At 44.8% G+C, this 20509-nt stretch overlaps 1 protein-coding gene and 1 long non-coding RNA gene across 5 annotated transcripts; both read right to left on the bottom strand.

The window, feature by feature from the left end:
* Window positions 1–1098: 1098 nt before the first annotated feature.
* Window positions 1099–20458, bottom strand: Prkra (protein activator of interferon induced protein kinase EIF2AK2). Of its 3 annotated transcripts, none has more exon segments than NM_001024780.1 (8): window positions 1099–1741; window positions 4297–4471; window positions 9204–9298; window positions 11626–11743; window positions 12668–12746; window positions 15601–15682; window positions 19100–19269; window positions 19764–19955. In NM_001024780.1, coding segments are annotated over 8 exon segments (942 nt in total). In that variant the 5' UTR covers window positions 19829–19955; the 3' UTR covers window positions 1099–1583.
* Window positions 4688–9196, bottom strand: LOC134486118 (uncharacterized). Of its 2 annotated transcripts, none has more exons than XR_010064841.1 (2): window positions 6273–9196; window positions 4688–5940 (listed from the first exon to the last, which is right to left on the bottom strand). It is a non-coding gene; the product is annotated as an uncharacterized LOC134486118 (long non-coding RNA). The 2 variants fall into 2 exon arrangements; XR_010064840.1 differs by having other exon boundaries at window positions 4688–6082.
* Window positions 20459–20509: the final 51 nt, after the last annotated feature.

The raw sequence follows: 20509 nt of genomic DNA on the forward strand, positions 1-20509 counted from the left end.
CTTAGTATGGGGCAATATGGTGACTCTTTGAAATGCAGGCTGCTCTTGAAAGGATGACTAATAATAGGTGGCTCTCTCCAGTTAAGACAATTATGAAGAAGGTTTGATAGTTGAGGTCTGAATGTTAGCAACTCTCCCAGAAGGGACTAAATCACCATGCATTTAAGAATCTAACTACCAGGAGAAAATTAAATATGGAAAGTTGACTGAATCTGAAGAGATTTGGGGAGGAAATGCAAACATACATGTTTTACTGGGAAAGAGATGGGAGGGAAACTTCTTATGCACTGCAGAAAAGTTCCTGAGTTCCTAAGAGCCTACTTTCCTTCTGCAATTATCTTTAAATATAGCAGAGCACTGTTTCCTTTCCCTGTAACTTAAAATGCGTGCATTTTTACATTTATTTATTGATTGATTGGTTGTGCGCATATGTATGCCACAGCACTTCTGTGGAAGTCAAAGAACACCTTGTGAGAGTCAGTTCTCTCCTTCCACCATGTGTTCAGGGACTCAACTTAAGTGTTGGTTGCACCTTTATCCACTGGGCCACCTCTCTGGCATTTTTTCTAGCCTTCAAATCAAATCATGTCTTTGAAATATTCTTATAAAAGAATTGAGGGGGTTGGGGATTTAGCTCAATGGTAGAGCGCTTGCCTAGGAAGCGCAAAGCCCTGGGTTCAGTCCCCAGCTCCAAAAAAAAGAACCAAAAAATAAATAAATAAATAAATAAATAAATAAATAAATAAATAAATAAAATAAAAAAAATAAAAGAATTGAGGGAACTGAAAGGGTTTCTGGTGTTGTTGTTTGTATTTTGTTAACACTTTTTAAAACTACCAATTCATCTACAAATGGTTATGTCAAAGGCCTAAGTTGCATAATCAATTCATACAGTATTTAATCAGTACATACATGGAGTACTTATTCAGTACATACATTTGCAGATCTTTTTAGGCCTCGGGTTTTTACTTTCACTCTCCGCAGTAAGCTAGTGGTGTGTAGACAATATAACTGAAAATGTTCAAAAGAAAGTTTGTCTACAAAGAATAAATTTAAGATCAAGCGAGTAGCTGTTTAATAAAATGAGCAGAGTCCCCATTATAAGAACAGCTTTTTATTCCATGGTTTCAAATACATAGCAAACCGACCATGTTCCCTGAAATTTAGCAATGACATTCATCACAAGCCTCAACGCTCTAGTCTAAAAGGGCTCTTCAGAATCCACTTCACAAAGCTTTGCACAGAACAGTTTAAGCACCAGTAAGACTGTTGTTAGCAGTGCTCTTATCCCTTCACTGTTACAGTCAAACATGCAGGTTCAACCTATGTGTCTGACCCTGTAAAATGGATGCCACACTCAGCCTTGTGGTACAAAGTTTATAAACACAATATACCAATACAAAGTTGAAGCCATTAAAAAGAGCTTAATAACAACTACCAGGAGACGATTAAATCTGGGAAGTTGAGGGAATCCGAAGAGGATTTGGAAAGGACACGCAGACGTACATTACGGTAAATGTTTTACTGGGAAGAGGTGCGAGGGAAACTTCTTTGCGCTTTGGAAAGACTCACTTGCTCCGAGCCTACTTTCTTTCTGCTATTATCTTTAGATACTGCAGGGCATTGTGAGCGGCGTCACTCTGGGCATTGCCACAGGAGATGCCTGAGCCATGACACACGGTGATGGGACTGGTGGACAGCTCTGCGAGACACTGATACTGCCCGTTGGCACTCAGCTCCTCTGTAATGACACATGCCAACGAGACGGTTAGCGCTGGGTACGTGTAAAGCAAACCCGTTAGAAAAGCATTTGTTTTCATTGGTCTTGAAGCATCCATAGTACGTTACCTCAGTCACGCACCAATATTTATGCAAACAAAACGGACAGGGAGTGGGGGGTGCCAGCTCAGATCTGAATTCCATGGCACTTGATGGAAGCAAGGGGATTTCCAATTCTAGGCCATCCTGAGCCATATAAAGAATTCTAGGTTCGCCTAGGAGATAAAGCCATTTCTAGGCCAGCCTGGACTATAAAGCAAGATACTCACAGGGGGAAAAAAGTCAAACAACCACCAATCAATCAAAAAAAAAATCAATCAAAAATAAGACAACCACACCATCCTCCCCACATGCTCAGCTGTAACGTGATCAGCTAAAGAAACCTGAAAGAAGTGCTGATACCAGACTATCAGCCCACACGATCAGATATCAGGGCTGGGGTCAGCTGTAGCTGACTGTTGCATTCCTATGACATCTCCAAGGGAACTCTAAATGTGACTACTTGGATACATAGAAAGACCATACATGGGGAACTCTGGGTTATGGTGTCCTAAAAACAACACAGAAGCCCAGGGAACAAATGCTCTCATCAACCAATGAGTCACTCTCCACAGGTGGTGAAGTGAAGGAGAGAAGTACATGTTTGAAACACAAAATGTGGTTTACTTAGGGCGGCCATGGCGGCTGCTGAGATGGCTCAGGGGGCTAAAGCACTTGCTGCATAAACCTAGAGACCCGGGCTCGGGCCCTGAAGCCCATGTGGAGAACTGACTCCACTAAGTTGTCTTCTGATCGCACACATGCTGTCACACACACACACACACACACACACACACACACACACACACACACACACACGACAATAACTTTAAAGTGGTTAAATCATAATATTTAGTCACTCAGTTTCAAGGACATAGCTCAATAGCAAAAGGATTACTGAATGAGTGATCCTAGTTATCACATCTAAGGACTTTGTCCCTCAATAGAAAAACTGACATGAAGCCAACTATTTTGAAACTGAACAATTCCATGCCATTTACTACACCCACAGTTCTGTCCATTTCCAAACTATTTGTATAACCTGATGGGACACCTGGACCCCTCAGACACTTATCCTTCCAAGTCCCTCCGCTCCCACTCCTGGCACCCACCAGCCTGCGCTGACTGTTTCACTGGATCACCCCGGAGCCTTTTATGACTGGCTTCTTTCACTTGGCGCAATACTTTTTCAATTTGTCTGTGTTGCCGTAGGCATTAGACCACGCTTCTCTGTGTGGCAGAGTGACAGCTCGTTGAATGTATCCTTGACAGTTTGCTCATCCACTCACTCCTTGAGGAACACCTGAGTTGTTTCCACTTCTTGGCTCTTGGGACTCAGGTGCTATGAACACGCGACTACGGGTATTTGAATAATAGTTTTAATTTCTTGGAGTGAAATTGCTTGGTCACATGAGTTGCTGGTAATTGAACCATTTTACATCTGACCACCAATCTATGAGGTTCCAAACTGAAATCTCACAAACTTTCTTTCTTCCATTTATTTTCTTGACTGTAGTGAATCTAGTGAGGTTGTTGTTGCACTTACATTTCCCTTTGAACTAATGAGGTTGAACACCACTGTGGGGGCTTTGTTTGTTCTCCTTCCTTTTCTCCTCCTCCTCCTCCTCCTTTTTTGAGAAAGTCACTCTGTAGCTCTGGCTGTGTAAAACTCATTCTATAGCTAGGTTCGTCTCAAATTTATGGTGATCCTCCCGCCTCAGGCTCCCAAACGCTGTCCATCGTGCCCAGCTCATTTGTCTGTTTTCCCTGGCAGTAGCTGCACTGGAGCTGGTCAAAGGCCATTTCCGGATGCTCCTGAACTCTTCAGCTCTGTAGCTGGTATGAAGCAAGTCAACAGCACCATCAGCGCATATCTAAACCTTCCTCACAGGCTTCCTCTTTATCCCACATTCTGTGTTTGTTTTTGCCTTTTCCCTTATTCCTGTTCATGATGGCTCAGTTACCCACGTATTCCAATCCTTCAGCAAACTGAAGACACTGATGAACACTTACAAATGGTCTCTCGTCAGCCGTTTTCTGACCACCTGTCTACATTCGCTCCTCAGGTTCTTCATCGTCTGCTGTTTATTTAGACTCTGCATTTGACTCACAGATCAGTCTTAAGGCTGCCAAGACCACTGCAGGTTCTTCTAGCCCCTAAGCTCTAGTTTCCCAGAGCCTGCAGCTCTGACAGGGGAGGTTTCCACATCTCATTAAGGTTTGAATAGGGGTATCACAGCGTTCTGATGCTACAATCATGACACTAAACACACACACACACACACACACACACACACACACACACACACACACACACACATAGGTGTATAAACTGAATTAAATGAACATCCAGAGGTGGAACATAGTGGTGTTTTGCTCCCATAATCCCAGCACTTGGGAGGTGAAGGCAAGGTCAGGTAGGTATTTGAGAGGTGGATGAGACCCTGAGAACATGTCGGGGCAGATGAGAAAGCTTACCTATATCCAAGTATGTTATACTGAAGCCTTGCTCTTTGGCTATCTCACTGAGCAGCTGGATGTAGTCTGTGTTGGGCAGACTGAGGAGGCTCCTTTTCAGAAGGTTGATCTTTTCACCAGGGGAATTCCTCAAGGAGTGCCAAGTGCATCCCAGGGAATGTCCGACCACATTCGTCTAAAAGGCAGAGACGAGGGAAACTTCAGTTCCTAATTGGGCCATTTCCAGCATCACTACCAGGGTAAGTGATCACAGTTGTCGGGGGCTAGAGAGACAGGTCAGGGGTTAAGAGCACAGGCTGCTTTTCCAGAGGACCCGGCTTTGTTTCCTTCCAGTATAATGTATGTCTAGGAGAGACACTGCCCACAGAAATGCTTTTATTTTGATAAATTCTTACAACTTGGGCCAGAGTGACGGCTCAGCAGGTAAGGCTCTTGATATCAAGTCTGATGTCCAAGTTTGATCCCTCGGACTCAAAGTGACTCTTCCTGCAAGGTATCCTCTGACCTCCATATATATGCACCTTGCCCCCTGCCACATACCTAAGTAATGTAGGAAATACTACCAGGTTGACTTCTGAACTAATTTACACACGACCTACCAACCTGGTTGTTTATCACACTCTCACCAATACCAGCTGGTTATCTATCGAACCGTGTAGCTTTCACCAACCTAAATGGTTGAAAATACCTTATTTGGCATGAATACACTGAATATTTTTCTACTGGACTTCTTTTTTAATTGATGTGCACTGGCTTTACGTGTACAAAAGCTGACTTCTTTGTTTGTTTTAGCTATGTTGATTTTATTTATAGCTTTTAGCTGTATTGTAGGTTCTAGTCGGACTGATTATCTTTCAGATTTTAGATGTTAAGGTATAGTTAAAAAGACTTTCTAAGATTCTTTGCAAAAGATTGCTTGTGACTTCTAAGAGTTCTATTCATGTTCAATTCTTGATCTTGGATTTACTTCAGTATGGGGATATGCAATCTATCTACACAAGGACACACATTCAAACATACTACCTCCCATCCTCACCTGTGTCTGTCAGCTGTCCACACCACAACTGGGTCATCACATCCTCACCTGTGTCTGTCAGCTGTCCACACCACACTTGGACCATCATATCCTCACCTGTCTGTCAGTGTCCACACCACACCTGGACCAATACATCCTCACCTGTCTGTCAGCTGTCCACACCACACCTGGACCAATATATCCTCACCTGTGACTGTCAGCTGTCCACACCACACCTGGACCAATACATCCTCACCTGTCTGTCAGCTGTCCACACTGTACCTGGCCCATCGCATCCTCACCTGTGACTGTCAGCTGTCCACACCACACCTGGACCAATATATCCTCACCTGTCTGTCAGCTCTCCACACTGTACCTGGCCCATCGCATCCTCACCTGTATCTGTCAGCTGTCCATACCACAACTGGACTATCATATCCTCGCCTGTCTGTCAGCTGTCCACACCACACCTGGCCCATTGCATCCTCACCTGTCTGTCAGCTGTCCACACTACACCTGGACCATCGCATCCTCACCTGTGTCTGTCAGCTGTCCACATCACACTAGGACCATCATATCCTCGCCTGTCTGTCAGTGTCCTCACCACACCTGGCCCATCGCATCCTCACCTGTCTGTCAGCTGTCCATACAACACCCAGACCATCGCATCCTTACCTGTGACTGTCAGCTGTCTACACTGTACCTAGACCATCGCATCCTCACCTGTGTCTGTCAGTTGTCCACGCCACACCTGGACCATCACATCCTCACCTGTGTCTGTCAGCTGTCCATACCACACCCAGATCATCGCATCCTTACCTGTGTCTGTCAGCTGTCCACACCACACCTGGACCATCACATCCTCACCTGTGTCTGTCAGCTGTCCATACCACATCTGGCCCATCGCATCCTCACCTGTCTGTCAGCTGTCCACACCACACTTGGACCATCATATCCTCACCTGTGTCTGTCAGCTGTCCACACCACACCTGGACCAATACATCCTCACCTGTCTGTCAGTTGTCCACACCACACTTTGACCATCGCATCCTCACCTGTGTCTGTCAGCTGCCCATACCACACCTGGACCATCACATTCTCACCTGTCTGTCAGCTGTCACACCATACCTGGACCATCTCTTTTTCCTTACTGGTCTGAAATCCCACTGCTGCCATCACAAGGCAGCTGTGCATTTGCAGGACTCCAGAGTCTTGTTCTGCTCCCAGCAGTAACCGGCTTTATTACAGTTCCATACTTTGCATTATTCTCAGAGAGGCAAGCACCCTAGCCCATCTCAAATTCTTGCTTGTTAGGTGCTGTGCTCAAGCATTTGCTTTTCCTTTTTCCAGATATGCTTGTTAAAGTCCTACCGCGCTCCAAAATGAATTCTGGTAGTTAGAGTAAGACAGCTTACATTTTTAATGTTTACTATACTGAGTCTCTGCATGAAAAGAAGAAACAGTGCCATGTTAATTTAATTTCTATTATATTCTACAGTAGGGTTTCAAAGTATTTCTACATGAATCCTGAACATTTCTATTCAAGTCTACCCCAGATATTGAGAACAGCTCTTGGCTTTATAAATAAGAAAATTATTGACTTTTTCCATTATACCATTTTTTTCTTCCAGATAGACTTTCTACTTTTCCATAAAATATGTGTTTTTATTTGTAAATTTAAAACTTTGGTCATAATATGTTGTGTGTGTGTGTGTGTGTGTGTGTGTGTGTGTGTGTGTGTGTGGTATGGTGTATGTCTGCTTGTTGTACATGTGAGAGCGTGCTTACGTATGTGTGTGGAGGCCAGAGGTCAACAGAGGCATCTTCCCCACTCACTTTCGACCTTGTTGTTTGAGGCAGTCTCTCCCTGAATCTGGAGCCCACAGACTCAGCTGGCTGACCAGCAGGGACCCTTCCGCCTCTGCGTTCCAGGGTTGGGCTCACAGGCCATTGTGCCTGGCTTTTTATATGAGTGCTAGATTTCCAACCTCAGGTCCTCACTCCTGCATGGCAAGCACTTCATCAGCTGAGCCAGCTCATCACCAAGCTCTCAGGCAGTTCTGAATCTACGCATATCTACCACAGGGGAAAAATAAAGCACACAAGCATGAACAAAGGACAACCACCTGCTGCGCCCTCTCCTTGCCCTCAGGCTCCCTCCCCAAAGCGATGAGTTAACCTGCTCTTCTTAACCCCTCCAGTTGATACTTTGGAGACGTGCTAATTAATACTTGGCACATTCTCTGACTGTCTTTAAGACAGGGTCTCATGTAGTTTGGGGCTGCCTTGAACTTGCTGTGTAGTCAAAGGCAGCTTTGAACTTCTGCCTCTCTTGCATCTGCCTCCCAAATGTGCCACTGTTCCCATCTCTCCAGGCATTTACAGGAAAATAATCAGATTATTTGCATCTCGTAATCAGTGTACCTCATCTTTTCTTGTTTCCGGCTTCAGTCTGTTCCCTGTCATCTATGTTTCTAGAACAAGGTCAGACAAAAACTTCTTTTTTTTTTTTCCGGAGCTGGGGACCGAACCCAGGGCCTTGCGCTTCCTAGGTAAGCGCTCTACCACTGAGCTAAATCCCCAGCCCCAGACAAAAACTTCTTACTTGGTGTCCTGTGTTATTTTTATTTTAATGAGAGTATCGCAATGCAGAGACATTGACCATGTTTCTAATACTTTGGGTTTTTTAATGAGTTTTGACTGCTACAAGTATCTTTTTAGCATATATTGAAAAGACTGCTTTTCCCCCCTGTAAATTAACCATCAGCTCTGTAAGGATGCCATTATAGTTGGGCCACCAGATGTGGGTGCTGGGGACCAAGCCTGGTTCTCTGCAAGAGCAGTGAGTGCTCTTAACCATCTCTCCAGTTCCTCTAAAAGGAATTTTAAAAATATACACATTTCTCTCCATTTCTTCTGCCGTACCTTAGTTTAGGTTATAGTGCATATACTTTCTAGAAGACCATTCCGGTGGTCTCTCTGGTCCTAATATTCATTTACTCCCTATAATCCAAACAAGTGATTTCCTTCCTAACCAACAAGTTAGTTTTTTTTTTCCTGCCAGGATAAAACTCATTAACAACTTTGCATTGCCCGTAGTATGTCTATATGGCAGTCCCTTTAGTGTAGTTAGCCAATTAAGACATGACCTCTCTTCGCTGGCCTGGCCTCACTCTGAGAATCCCTCCAACCCTGGGATCTGGATGTATCTAGGAAACACTTGTGGTTCTGTACCAAATGCAGCACTTTACTCCGGGGACTCTGCACCTGCCATCTTCCTTCTCGAATTCCCTCCCCCTACTTTCACTCTGTATGCCTCAGCTTCGACGTTACTTCCTCCTGGAGTCTTTCCTGAAACCCCAGTCTTGGCCAGATGCCTTCTTCCATGTTCTTGTGCTGCCATACACCCGCGCTATCTGACTCTCCATCTCTAGTGTTCTCCTCTTATGGCCGGCGAGTAAACTAGTCAGAGGCAGAAGCCGGCTGTGCACTGTATCCCTCGGTACCTGACACAGTACAGGCTCACCGAACCATCATTAAACATGCAGACGAATGAGCGGACGAGAATGGATGAATAAAAGCAGCACCCGAGGCCCTGTTAGCTAATTTGCTTTTTTGGACCTCCTGCATGCTAAGCACAGAGTGTTGCAGAGCAATTAGCTGAGCTCCCATTTGCAGATCCCAGCCTGAAATTCTGAATTAACTATGTCTTCCAAGTCCTCTTACCTGACCCAACCCTGGCTCCCATACAGGAGGCAATGCAACCTGGAGTCATAGATAAAATGCAACGATTTTTAAACATCGCAACTCCAAAGCTGCAACACAGCAATGAAGGGGCATCTCCTGCAGTAGATACTCGGTTACGTTCAAATCCTGTCTGATTATTACTTACTAGAGAAATGTGGTTCTCTGGAGAAATATTACTAAATTTGGCGAGGAATTTCTCAGCAGCGTTTCTCTTTGCTTGTTTTTTTGATGCCCCCTTTCCTAAATAAAGAAAAAGAAATGGTAGATTTAGAAATTAATGCCCACTGAGAATGATGGAATGTGTACAGAGTTGTGTTTTATTAGTGAATACCTCAGGATTTTCATACGCTGGCCCAATACTTTTTACCGAACTGACATTTCTGTTTGTTGTAATATACATACACTGTGTGTTTATCTCAACATACCACACCTCCCACATCCTTCTGTGTTCACCTTTATTAAATCTGCCAGCATTTAGCATTTAGCTACCAAAGTGAAACACAGAGGGGGGGGGAGGGAGAGACAGACAGACAGACAGACAGACAGACAGAATTGCTGGGATTCAAAGCCAGGGACAGGGGCCTACATATGCTAGGTAAATGCTCTATTACTAAGCTATACCACCAGTCCTCAAATAACCATTAATTATTGTATTTTTAAAAGTGTGTGTTGTGTGTGTGTGTGTGTGTGTGTGCATGTGTGTGTGGTGTGTGTGTGTGTGTGTGTGTGTGTGTGTGGTATGGTGTGTGTGTGGTGTGTGTGAGTGTGTGGTGTGTGTGTGTGGTGTATGTGTGTGTGTGGTATGGTGTGTGTGTGTGTTATGTGGTGTGTGTATTTGTGTGTGTGTGTGTGTGTGATGTGTGTGGTATGGTGTGTGTGTGTGTGTGTGTGTGTGGTGTATGTGTGTGTGTGGTATGATGTGTGTGTGTGTGTGTGTTATGTGATGTGTGTGTGGGAGTGTGGTGTGTGTGTGTGTGTCTGAGCCCACCCGTGTTAGGGTGCATACTGGCCAGAGGCTGATGTTGGTTATTTTCCTCTGCTGTTCTCCATTTCTGTTTGTTTTTTTAAATTTGTTTGTTTGTTTTCCAGGCAGGGTCTGCCCCTGAACCTGGCGCTCACCATGTCAGAGCACTGGCTGGCCTTACTTTGTGCCAGCCGGCCATAAGATGGATGCCAAGGATTCAAATGAAAGTTATGTCCATGCAGCAAGCATTTTACCGCCAAAGCACCTCCCCAGCCCAGTCCTTACAATCTTTCTCTATACCTAGCACAGGAAGCATATATGATTTCATTCTGACCAAGTAGACTTATCAAATACACCTGAATTATAATTCCTGTTAACATTTATTTCTTGCTTATAATCTTTTATATGCTGACAACTATGTGAATTAAAAAAAATTAATATAGGTATAGGAGACACTGGAATTGAAAAACATGTTAAATATCTACTTCTATACTTGTACAGATTTAAAAACCGGGAATAGCTAGACATGGTAGCTCGTGTCTTTAATCTCTGTGCTTGGGAGGGAGAGGTGGTTGGATCTCTGTAAATTCAAGGTCAGCATGGTCTACAGAGTGAGTTCCACAACAGCCAGGGATACGTAGTAGGGAGACCCCGTCTCAAAAAGGAAACCATAAAAAGAACTATGGATATAAACTCAGTCACAGAACACTTGCCTAGCACATGACATGCTGAGTGTTAAATACCCAACATCACTAAACAGAAAACAAGCAAACAACAAACAAACAGAAGTCAAGGAGACCAGGAAGTTTGCTCAATCATCTAAATCCAGGACTTCATGAAGAACGTAAGCTGAAGGGAGGCCCTGCTTCTGGCCCAGTGTCTTCCGTGGTGGCCACATGGACACTTAAGAGTAAACCCTGGCCTGTTACTCGAGTCTAATCTCCAGCTAAGGTAGAACCCTATGTGCTCTATTTTGCTTTTCTCATCTGTACTGGGGACTGGCCCAGGGCTCACATATACTACGCCCTATCACTGTCCTGCACCGGTAGCTCATACCATCCTATGTTGATCGACTTTAGAATTGACCAAAGCATGCCAGAGAAGTCAACACAGGGACCCTCACTAGGACTTTTTAAAGTGACTGGTTTTTGTCATAGTTTGTCCTTTATAACACAAAATTTGCTACAACTAGAAAACAAAACTCTATTATCTTTGTCATTTATTATGTCATTATTTCTACTTTATATTTTATGATTCTGGAGACTGAAACTAGGGCCTCATATGCACTAAACAAATATTCTACCATTAGAAAAAATACTCTCAGAGACTCACCACAGCTTTTATTTGCCACATAGTCTCTCATTCTTCACCCCCGTTTTCCAATCCAGTGATAACTACTTACGGCACAGAGCCTATAATTTGCCTGTCTTTTCCGTTACAACCTCATTTTTAAAACATCAAATTAAGAAATGTAACTATTCTCAGAAAGTCAAAGATAGTAGAAAAGAGACATCAATACTCAAAAAGCCATGTAACAGAAATTTCTATGGCAATTTCCCATCTAAAAACAGTGCAAGTGCCTCTAATTGTAAGAATCGAGTACCAGTTTCCATGAATGACTCTAGCCTGCAAATCGTGGTATATTCTCTCTTATGAGCGGGTCCTCCTTCCTGGGAAAGGGTATATTCAGGAAGCCGCCAGCCATGGTGAATTGCTAATTCCTGTAAAATTGATGAGGTTATAATAGTAAATTTAACTATTCAATGGCTCAGTCACATAAATGATGTTCCTCAGTGCTGATTCTGTTTCTAGTCACATGCTTGAAAAGAACCATTGTGCTGGCCAATGGGAAACTGAAGGAACACCCTGTTATTTTGCATAGGCAGACCCACATTCTATATCATTCTATCACAATGCCCAAACCAAAGCAGTTTTGTGCCATTGATGGTGCTTTCTGCTCCTTGGTGAGCTGACGCCTGCATTCAATAAGAAAGTCAGGCTACATTTGGTTTTTTTCTTTTCTTTTTTTGCTGGAATCAAGCAATTAAGTAGGCTACCTCTCTTCTCTTGAATTTAGTTGCACAACTAAGGTTCTGTGTAAATTCTGTGTTGACAGAAGTAGACAGAGGTAGGTTACAAGATTAGTGAGAAATACTACATACCCTTAATGCATAAAAACAGTTACCCAGCTGCTTATTGGCCTTTTGACTAAGAAAAGTATAGACCTGTTGCACCAAGGTCTGCTTATATTGAGTAACCAGTCCACCAAACAAAGGCAAATATTGAACAAGAGGAAAATCCGAAGCAGGTTAATAAGAAAATAATTCAAGCTGGCTACACAGAGTGCACTGATCACAACTTAGAAACAAAAGCCTCAGTGCTGAGGTGCGGTGGCACACACCATTAAGCCTAGCACTCGGGAAGCAGAGGCAGGTGCATCTCTGTGAGTTCCAGGCCAGCCTGGTCTATATTAATAAGATCCCAGGATAGTCAGGAACACATAGAGAAATCCTGTCTCAAAAACACAAAAAAGAAAGAAAACAAAACATTCATGTATTTAGAACATCAACTGTTTGCCTTAGCCCTTACAATAGTACAAAGTCTTATCCTTTGGTCAGTAGACAGAGTGTGGAAAGCTAACTTACCTGTAATGAGCCAATTGGATTCAGCTGGTTCTTTGGCTGTTTGGATGGATCAGGCATTAAGGGGTCAGGAACTGCAAAGCTAAACATTATTAGAGTGTTATTAAATAAAATGACTTCCTCCACGCTACTAAGTAAATGATAATGCATTCTCTATTTAACCAGCTCAGCCCTTCTAGGAGGGCTGAAAGCCCTTCACTCCGATTTCTTTGGGAATCCACTCATTATCCTGGGGCTGCATCAAGCCTTGTTTCCAGATGCCTATTGTTTTACTTCGATAGATCATAATATCTTAATCTTCTGAGTCCCTGACTATTTGGGGTCACGCTTGGAGGTAGAGGTAGGAGGATCAGGAGCTTAAAGTTACCCTTAAAACAGCAAGTCTGAGGCTAGCCTGAGCTACACAAGACCCTGTATTAAAAGAAAAAAAATTTAGCCTGGATCTTTAAAAAGTCATCTGGTCATAAATTATTCAATGCTGCACACAACCTGTGCACTCCTCACCCAACTTCTGAATCTCACTGCGTACTACTTGGTTGTAGGACTGATGTACCTATTTAGATAAGCTTTGTGGTGCTTTGTACATAACAGTTGCTTAATAAATAATACTTTAAATGTACATATTAAGGGCTGGAAAGATGGCTAGGTGGTTAAAAACACTCACTGCTCTTACAGAGAACCTGGGTTTGGTTCCCAGTCCCCATGGGGTCAGGAGGGCAAACAATCACCCATAACAGCAGTTTCAGGGGATTAAATACATCCTTCTGTCCTGTGTGGGCACTAGGCATACACGCAGTACACATATGCATATGCAGACAAAACACGCACACACATAAAGATAAACCTAAAAACAGTCCCAGGGAAAGTACATGGAGTGATACTAATTAAAGAAGAGATCAGAAATTTGGGATGGAGAGGAGGGTTGGACAAGGAGGAAGGAGGGAGACAGGGGTAGGAGTCATACAGATGCATGATTGAAGTTTTAAGTGTGTGTGTGTGTGTGAATGTATAAAGTACATTACTATTAAAACTGATTTTTACCAAAAACAAAACAAAGAAACGAAGACAACAGTTAGCCAGGAAAGTTAGCCGAGCGGTGTGGTAACAAAGGTTATAAATGCATTTTCATTCAGAGAGCCAGGCAAGAAAAATCCGTCCCGTCATCTGCTCGCCATATAATCCTCTAAGATTTCGATGTATCTTGCAGAGAGAACACGTCCCATATGACTCTGGTTTAACATGTGTGTGGGAGGGGGATTATAATCCGGGGAAAGAGAACAGTTTCTTCAAGGGACTTGGAAATGACTTGTTTCTTGGGAAACCAGTGCCTAGTTTTGAAGAAGCTGTCAAGCACCTAAACAACTGAAGCCGTGGCGTGACACTCCCGCCATGACAGGAGACGCGGCTGCTACCATCGCCTCTGACTGGCACGTCTGACCCAGGCTGACGAAGTAGACAAGTCTTCACTTACAATGCTGCATGCCGAAGCTATGCAAATAATGGGGACGGAGGCGCGAGGAAGCCTCTGTATTAAATCAGGCCGCTGTAGGCCTGACTACAGCTTACCGATTCTCATCTTACCTGCCAAGAAGCACAGATACACAGCGAAGCTTGCTTACCGTTACAAACGCCTAGGAACGTTCCATGGTGACAAAGTGAAGTGCCCACACACAGCGAGAACGTGCTGTGTGCTGATTTCTACAAATGTACCCAACGCCCTGGCATGACCTCTGGCCTACACAGAACAGCAAGGTCGCCAACCAGTGGAAGAGCTCGAAAGCTGAGCTATCGGAAGCATGACTGAAAGCCAGTGTAAGTCACGGATATTCAGGACCACAGGGAGATAAGCACCTGGGAGGTCCAAGGCTGGCCTGGCGCAACCACTTACCTTAAAAGTAAGTATGTCACTCGGTATTTGAAAGTTACCCGAGGGCTGGAGAGTGACTGGGGAAGAGAGAGCAACAGCATGGAGCCTAAATACACCCCTAAAGTCTAAGTCTCACTATGGTTAGAGAACAATAACACCAACTATGGAAGATCACACAAGACTAAACTCCAGGCATCTCTGGGTGTGTGTAAGAGAAGCTGAAGGCAAGCCATGTTCCACAGTGTGCCCAGTGGAAGCCAAAGGCTCCATTTATGAGACGCATGATGCTGCAGGACCAATACTCTTTCTAAAAGCACTGACAATAGCAGACATTTCCATCTGGAACTATCCGGAAATACTGCCCCACTTAACATCCGCCTGGCTTTGATACAGGAAAGATGCACCTTGATCCTTTTTCCCAAATGAGAATGCCTAAGAGTACTTTCAGCTAAATAGAGCAACACATGCTTTTAATGCTAGCCTCAAGGAGAACTGTTAGCTGGAGTCCAGCCTGGGCTACTTAATGAATTTGAGGCCAGCTAGGCTAGAAAAAAAAGTTGGCCAGGTAGTGGTGGCACAGGCTTTTAATACCAGCATTCAGGAGGCAGAGGCAGGTGGACCTCTGTGAGTTGGAGGCTAGCCTGGTCTTTAGAGCTGGTTCTAGGACAGCCAAGGCTACACTAATAAACTGTCTCAGAAACCAAAAACAAATAAAAAAAAAAAAGAAGAAGAAAAGAAAAGAAAGTACTACTTTTACTGACTTTTCCCATTTTACACCTTAGTGTGATTAAAATTATCCATACTAAGAATATTAATATCTGCCACAAATACTAACTGCTCTCCGTCATCCAGCAAAACCTAGCTCATGACAGCCTACCTTCCACAGTTAACGACCAGATTAATAGGCTTAAATTGTCTATAAGGGATGGCAGGCTGTCACAGACATGGAATTTTAGAGTGAAGATACTAACGATTGTTTGCTCTGTCGCTTTCGAGAGCATATTAAAATTTTTCATCTTACCTCAGCCATGAAACCTCTGAGCTGCGAATACAAAGAAATTTAGCTCACCAAATACTTGCATTGGCTTTCAAAATGTTTATGGCAGCCTCTGCAGCTCTGTGCTTCGCCAGCTTCTTACTCGTCCCTTCACCTGAATTAAAACGGAAGGAAAGTTCTCAGTCTCTGTGAAGACGTATAGGTTTCTCATACGTCTCATTCTCATATGAGACAGCTGTTCTCATAATGCAAAACAAAGTCACTAGACGCATGCTCACTCGATACTGAAACCATCCACCAAAACGTGCAATTGTATTAGTAAAACTATCAACACGTGAAATTGACACATAAAGCCAATTTTAAAAGTACTACATATTTGAGTTTATGTACACCCGTATAAAACACTATTTCTATACCATATATATGTATTATATAAAATGGGAATAAGCCAGACCCTATCATATCTCCTAAAGAAACAGAACTCAGCATTTTGTTCTTCGTTTATTCCTAGACAAATAAGAAATTCTTCTCCAGCAGGCTTTCCTTAGAGAAGCTACAGAGTCCCTGTTTGAGCTGAGCAGGCAAGATTACACACTGAGTGAGACAGAGAAGGGTAAGGTAAAGCTTGTATCCCAAGTCCTCCCCACAGTGTGTATAGCTAACATGGGTAGATCAGGGGAGGACGCAGGAAGACTGGCATCATCTTCATTTCAGCTGCTACATAAGGTACATGGCGAAGTCCATTGTCTCCTTCTGAGTCCAAATCCCCAAACTCATGGAAAAATATTTTCAAGTGTGACCCTGAAGTATCAGGACACGGGGCTCGATACTCTCTTATCTACTAAAACAGACACTTAGGATGTGGCACAAGACTAAAAGAATCTCTTGTTCTCTAGGGCCGAGAGCCCAATGTCTGCTAACAGATAGCTGAAATACAAAGAACATATTATAACCAGTCTCAGTTCAAGCTGTAAGGTGGCAACAAGATCAGAAGCTTGCCATCTGTGGCCATGCAATTGCACCTATTCAGAAGGCTGAGGCAGGAGGATTGAGACTTGGGGGCTAGCTTGAGCCCCCACCAGACACTGCCCCCCCCCAAAAAGCCACTTAGCTCCTTTTGGAGATACTCAGGAAGTTTTCATGGAGAAAGGGGAATGATATGGACAACTAGAAGACAAATCAAGTGAGGAAGAGCTAAGCAACCAACACCTTGAGCAGAGGACCTGCAACACAGTACACAGTGTTCTCAGGGCCCCAAGGAGCTGAGAATGAATAAAGCCTGTGGGCTCGATGGAAGGGATTCTGAGATGCAGGGGTACAGAAGAAGGGGTGGTGACTCGCATTATAAATCTGTCCTTTGCGATCCTTTGTGTGTACAAGGACTGCCAGGGAAGTTTTTCTTTTTGAAGCATATACTCTAATCCCACCATCTGGCAAGGGCCTGATGCTCTGCATTCCTACCAAGTGCCCGTGTGGTATTGAGGCTCCTTGCTGACATTGTAAGAAGGTTGTAAATCATGCTAGCAAGTTGGGGCTTATTTTAAAAGTTTGGGCGATGTGGGGATCACTAAATGGACTGTAAATAAATTTTGTTTTAAAAAAAGAGGGAGACAAATTAGAATGCTAGGAAAACCATTCTGAGTTAGGCAATGGGGGTGCATACCTATAAGCCCAGAGTTTGGGAGGCGGAGGCAGGAGGATTAAAAGAAAAATCAAGGTCAGCTTGAGCTACATAGTAAGTCTCTGCTTCACAACTAAGGACATTAGCTGTCGCACAGAGTGGATGCCACAAGATTCCAAGTTGAAAGGGCAGTTATAAGATAGGAACCTTAGTCCAAGAGAAAGATAACAATGGTCTAGACCAGAGGTTCTCAACCCCCCCCCCCCAGGGGTGAGATATTTACATTGTAATTCACACCAGTAGCAAAACTATGAAGTAGCAACAAAATTAAGTATGCAATTTCATAAGTTATAAAGTAGTAACAAAATAATTCTAAGGGACAACATGAGGAACTGAATTAAAAGGTTGCAGCCTTAGGAAGGTTGAAAACTGCTGCTCTGGAGCACAGGCAGCAAGAGAAAGAGAGAAACTGACTCCACGGTTTTCCAGAAGATAGGGGTTTATGGCAACAGAGACACAAGGACAGGGGAAAGGGGGACAGGACCGAGTCAGGAAGACAACCTCAAGCTTCTATTGGCCAACTGACTGTGGTGCCTCCCAGAAAGAAAAAAAAAAAAGAATGTAAGAAAAAAAACTGAGTTTAAGTGAAAAGATGGCTGAGTTTGGGACAGTAGTCTGAGACGCCTTTTCCTGATATGCTCAAGCAAAGAAGCCCAGAAAGCACCCAGGCGGATATGTTCTGTTCTTGGCTGAAGACAAAGATTTCAGAATTCCTCTTTCGATAGTAATTGAAGCCGGGAAGGCCAAGAAGTTACCGCAGGAAGACAGGGTTGTGGGAGAGGAGATCTAAGGCAGAATGGTTGAAATAGGTTGTTCATCTGTAACCCAAATGCACTGAGGAGGAGAATGGCCTTTTCTTTTCTTGAACATTCCTCTCAAATATCCGGAAACGACCAGCTACAGCAGGAACTCAATCCTAACCCTGTGGGTTTCTATAAGGAAATCTTCAGTGCACCTCTAACCACCTATCTTCACACAAGCAAAAACTAAAAAAGCTTCAGTTCTTTTCAAGTGACTTCAATGAATAGAGGCAACCCTAGATCCCCACATTTGAATCTATGCTATACTCAGACTAGCAGACAGTGGAACTTGAGCTTTTCCTAACTTTTTCTTTATACATCTACAAATTAAACTATTTAATAATTTTTTTATGTTTTCAATTAATTGGGTATATAGGAAAATAGTGTCCACATTTACAAATGGCAACTCCGGGAAACACTTTCTCAGGCTCAGACTGAAAGAAGGCATGAATCTGAACTTTAAAACTTCATTGTTGTGTGACCTTGGGCATGTGGCTTATTAAAAGGTCTTTGAAGTTGCTACTTCATGAGTAAAAGGGGAAAACAATTTTATACAAAATACCTACATAGTATCTAGAACTAGAAGCCACTGTGCACTGCAGCTTGGAGGGATACAGTATGGGAGTCTTCTACTTTTCCCTGATTTTCCACGGACCCGGACTCAAGCGTGGTACCAAGAATACAAAGTTCGAGGTGTGTGCATAAAAAGAGAACCTCGGAAAATTCTGACTCCATGCCTACTAGCCTCTGCATTGGTAACTTTGTAACTTTGAAAGGCGATAGCACCCACGGACTTAGCTATCGGAGCTCCAAGAATATTTCCAGTTTTTAATTCTTAAGAGGAACTTTAGCAGGCTCCCCAGGTATAGGGAAAAGTGTGTGTGTGGTATGCTTGGAGTTTCTGAGTTTCCTTTTATCTTAGCGAGACAAAACTAGGGAGCGAAACAAATGAAGTTGCTCCTGGAGTCTCTTGTCTTCAGAGTATGCCCCTACAGCCGTCTTAATTAAAAGGGCACTTTCCTTACTGAAAAGCAACACAAAACCAGGACCTCCAATCCACATGGTCATGGGGAATTAACTGCATACAGACCTGTGCAAGTTATGTCACCAACGGTTACTCTGAAGGTGAAAGTGGGCACGTGTACTTGCACATCGGATCTTTCACATTCATAAACTGGAATGTTCTTGGTCTTCATGCCGTACTCGTGCAATACCTGAATCGGTGTTTTCCCAGGCTTAGCTGTTATCATCTTGCCCAAACTGCAAAAACCAGAAAAACGTATGCTTTGCATGTCAAAGCTGAAAGGGAAGCAAAAGCATCCACTTGTCAGTTTTGACAGTCACAAATGGTTCTGTGGCTTGCCAGAAGCCAGGGTCAGTTGCAAGGCCTGGGCGCGCACCTGTCCCCGGGTGCTGCAGCCCACAGAGGAGAGTAGAGAGGTCTGTAGAGAGAACTTGAGAGCGGTGGGAGGGATGCTGAAAGAAACCGGGTGGGCTTGAACGCTGCAGGCTCGATCAAGTCTACACCCGGGTCTGCGAGGCACCCTTGTTCAATTCCTCCCGATCGGATAGTAGCCTACGGTCACGGGAGGGGCGGGGCGCGCGGCAGACCCCCAGGGCCCGGAGGGCGGGCCCAGAGCCAGGCCGGGGGGGGGAGAGAGCTTTACCCAGAATGCTGCCCGACAGCCGGCTCCCCGCCCCTGCCCCGCTGCCCACCCGTCTTGGGCCTGCGGCCTCGACGGCCCAGCGCTGACCTGAAGGTCCCGCTGTCCTCGCGCTGCAGCGGCGGGGCCTCGGCACGATGCCTGCTGTGGGACATGGCGAGAAGGGACGGCTGGCCACAGCAATCCGGAGCAGTGAGAATCTGGGTCCTCCCTCTCCACGTCGGCCAGTTCCCGAGAGGAGCGTGCCCGCGCTACCGCTTGGACGCCCCTCGGATCGCTGCCTGCTTCCCTCCTGCAAAAGGACAGGAGGAGAGGGAAGGAGAGGCGGGGCCTCGGCGCGGAAGAGCCGGCCACACCCCCTCTCTGCCGGGCCTCTCTGCCCCGCCCCTCCCTGCCATGCTCCGCCCCCGGATGCTCCTGCTCCACTTTGCCACAGTTCTCGGCCCTTTCCCGGTTCCCCGGGCCCCGCCCCCTTGCCAAGTCTGTCTTTTCCAGCTATGGCCTGCGCCCTAATTGGGCTACCAGAGCTTCTCAGCCCCTCCTGTGGCCTGGTCCCGCCTTCTCCGCCAGTCCTGGCTCTTCCCAGCTCCTGCAGGCGCCCCCGCTCCGCTTCCAAAGCTTCTGACCGCCCGGCCCCGCCCCTCATCTATCTAGGCACCGCCTCCATGCGGGTCCTGGCTCTTCCAAACTCCGGCCTGCACCCCGCGTTGGTTCCGCGAGTTTCCCCTCCCGCCTTTAGTGGTGCAGAGCCTCAGTCCTTTGTCCTTAGAGGGAGGCGGCTTCCTTCTCGGAGAGAAAGCTTGTAGTAGGCTACGAGCCTAGCATGTTTGAGGAGC

The sequence above is a fragment of the Rattus norvegicus genome, chromosome 3 (genome assembly GCF_036323735.1).
Source record: "Rattus norvegicus strain BN/NHsdMcwi chromosome 3, GRCr8, whole genome shotgun sequence".
Taxonomy (NCBI): domain Eukaryota; kingdom Metazoa; phylum Chordata; class Mammalia; order Rodentia; family Muridae; genus Rattus; species Rattus norvegicus.

Excerpts from the sequence above, each read along its gene's own strand:
- Prkra (XM_039104859.2), bottom strand. The coding sequence starts at position 12,724 with ATGCCTGATCCATCCAAACAGCCAAAGAACCAGCTGAATCCAATTGGC. Across the intron at positions 4,472-9,203 it reads CAGAGAACCACATTTCTCTA|ACGAATGTGGTCGGACATTC; the intron begins GTAAGTAATAAT and ends TCTGCCTTTTAG. Across the intron at positions 1,742-4,296 it reads TATAACATACTTGGATATAG|AGGAGCTGAGTGCCAACGGG; the intron begins GTAAGCTTTCTC and ends GTGTCATTACAG.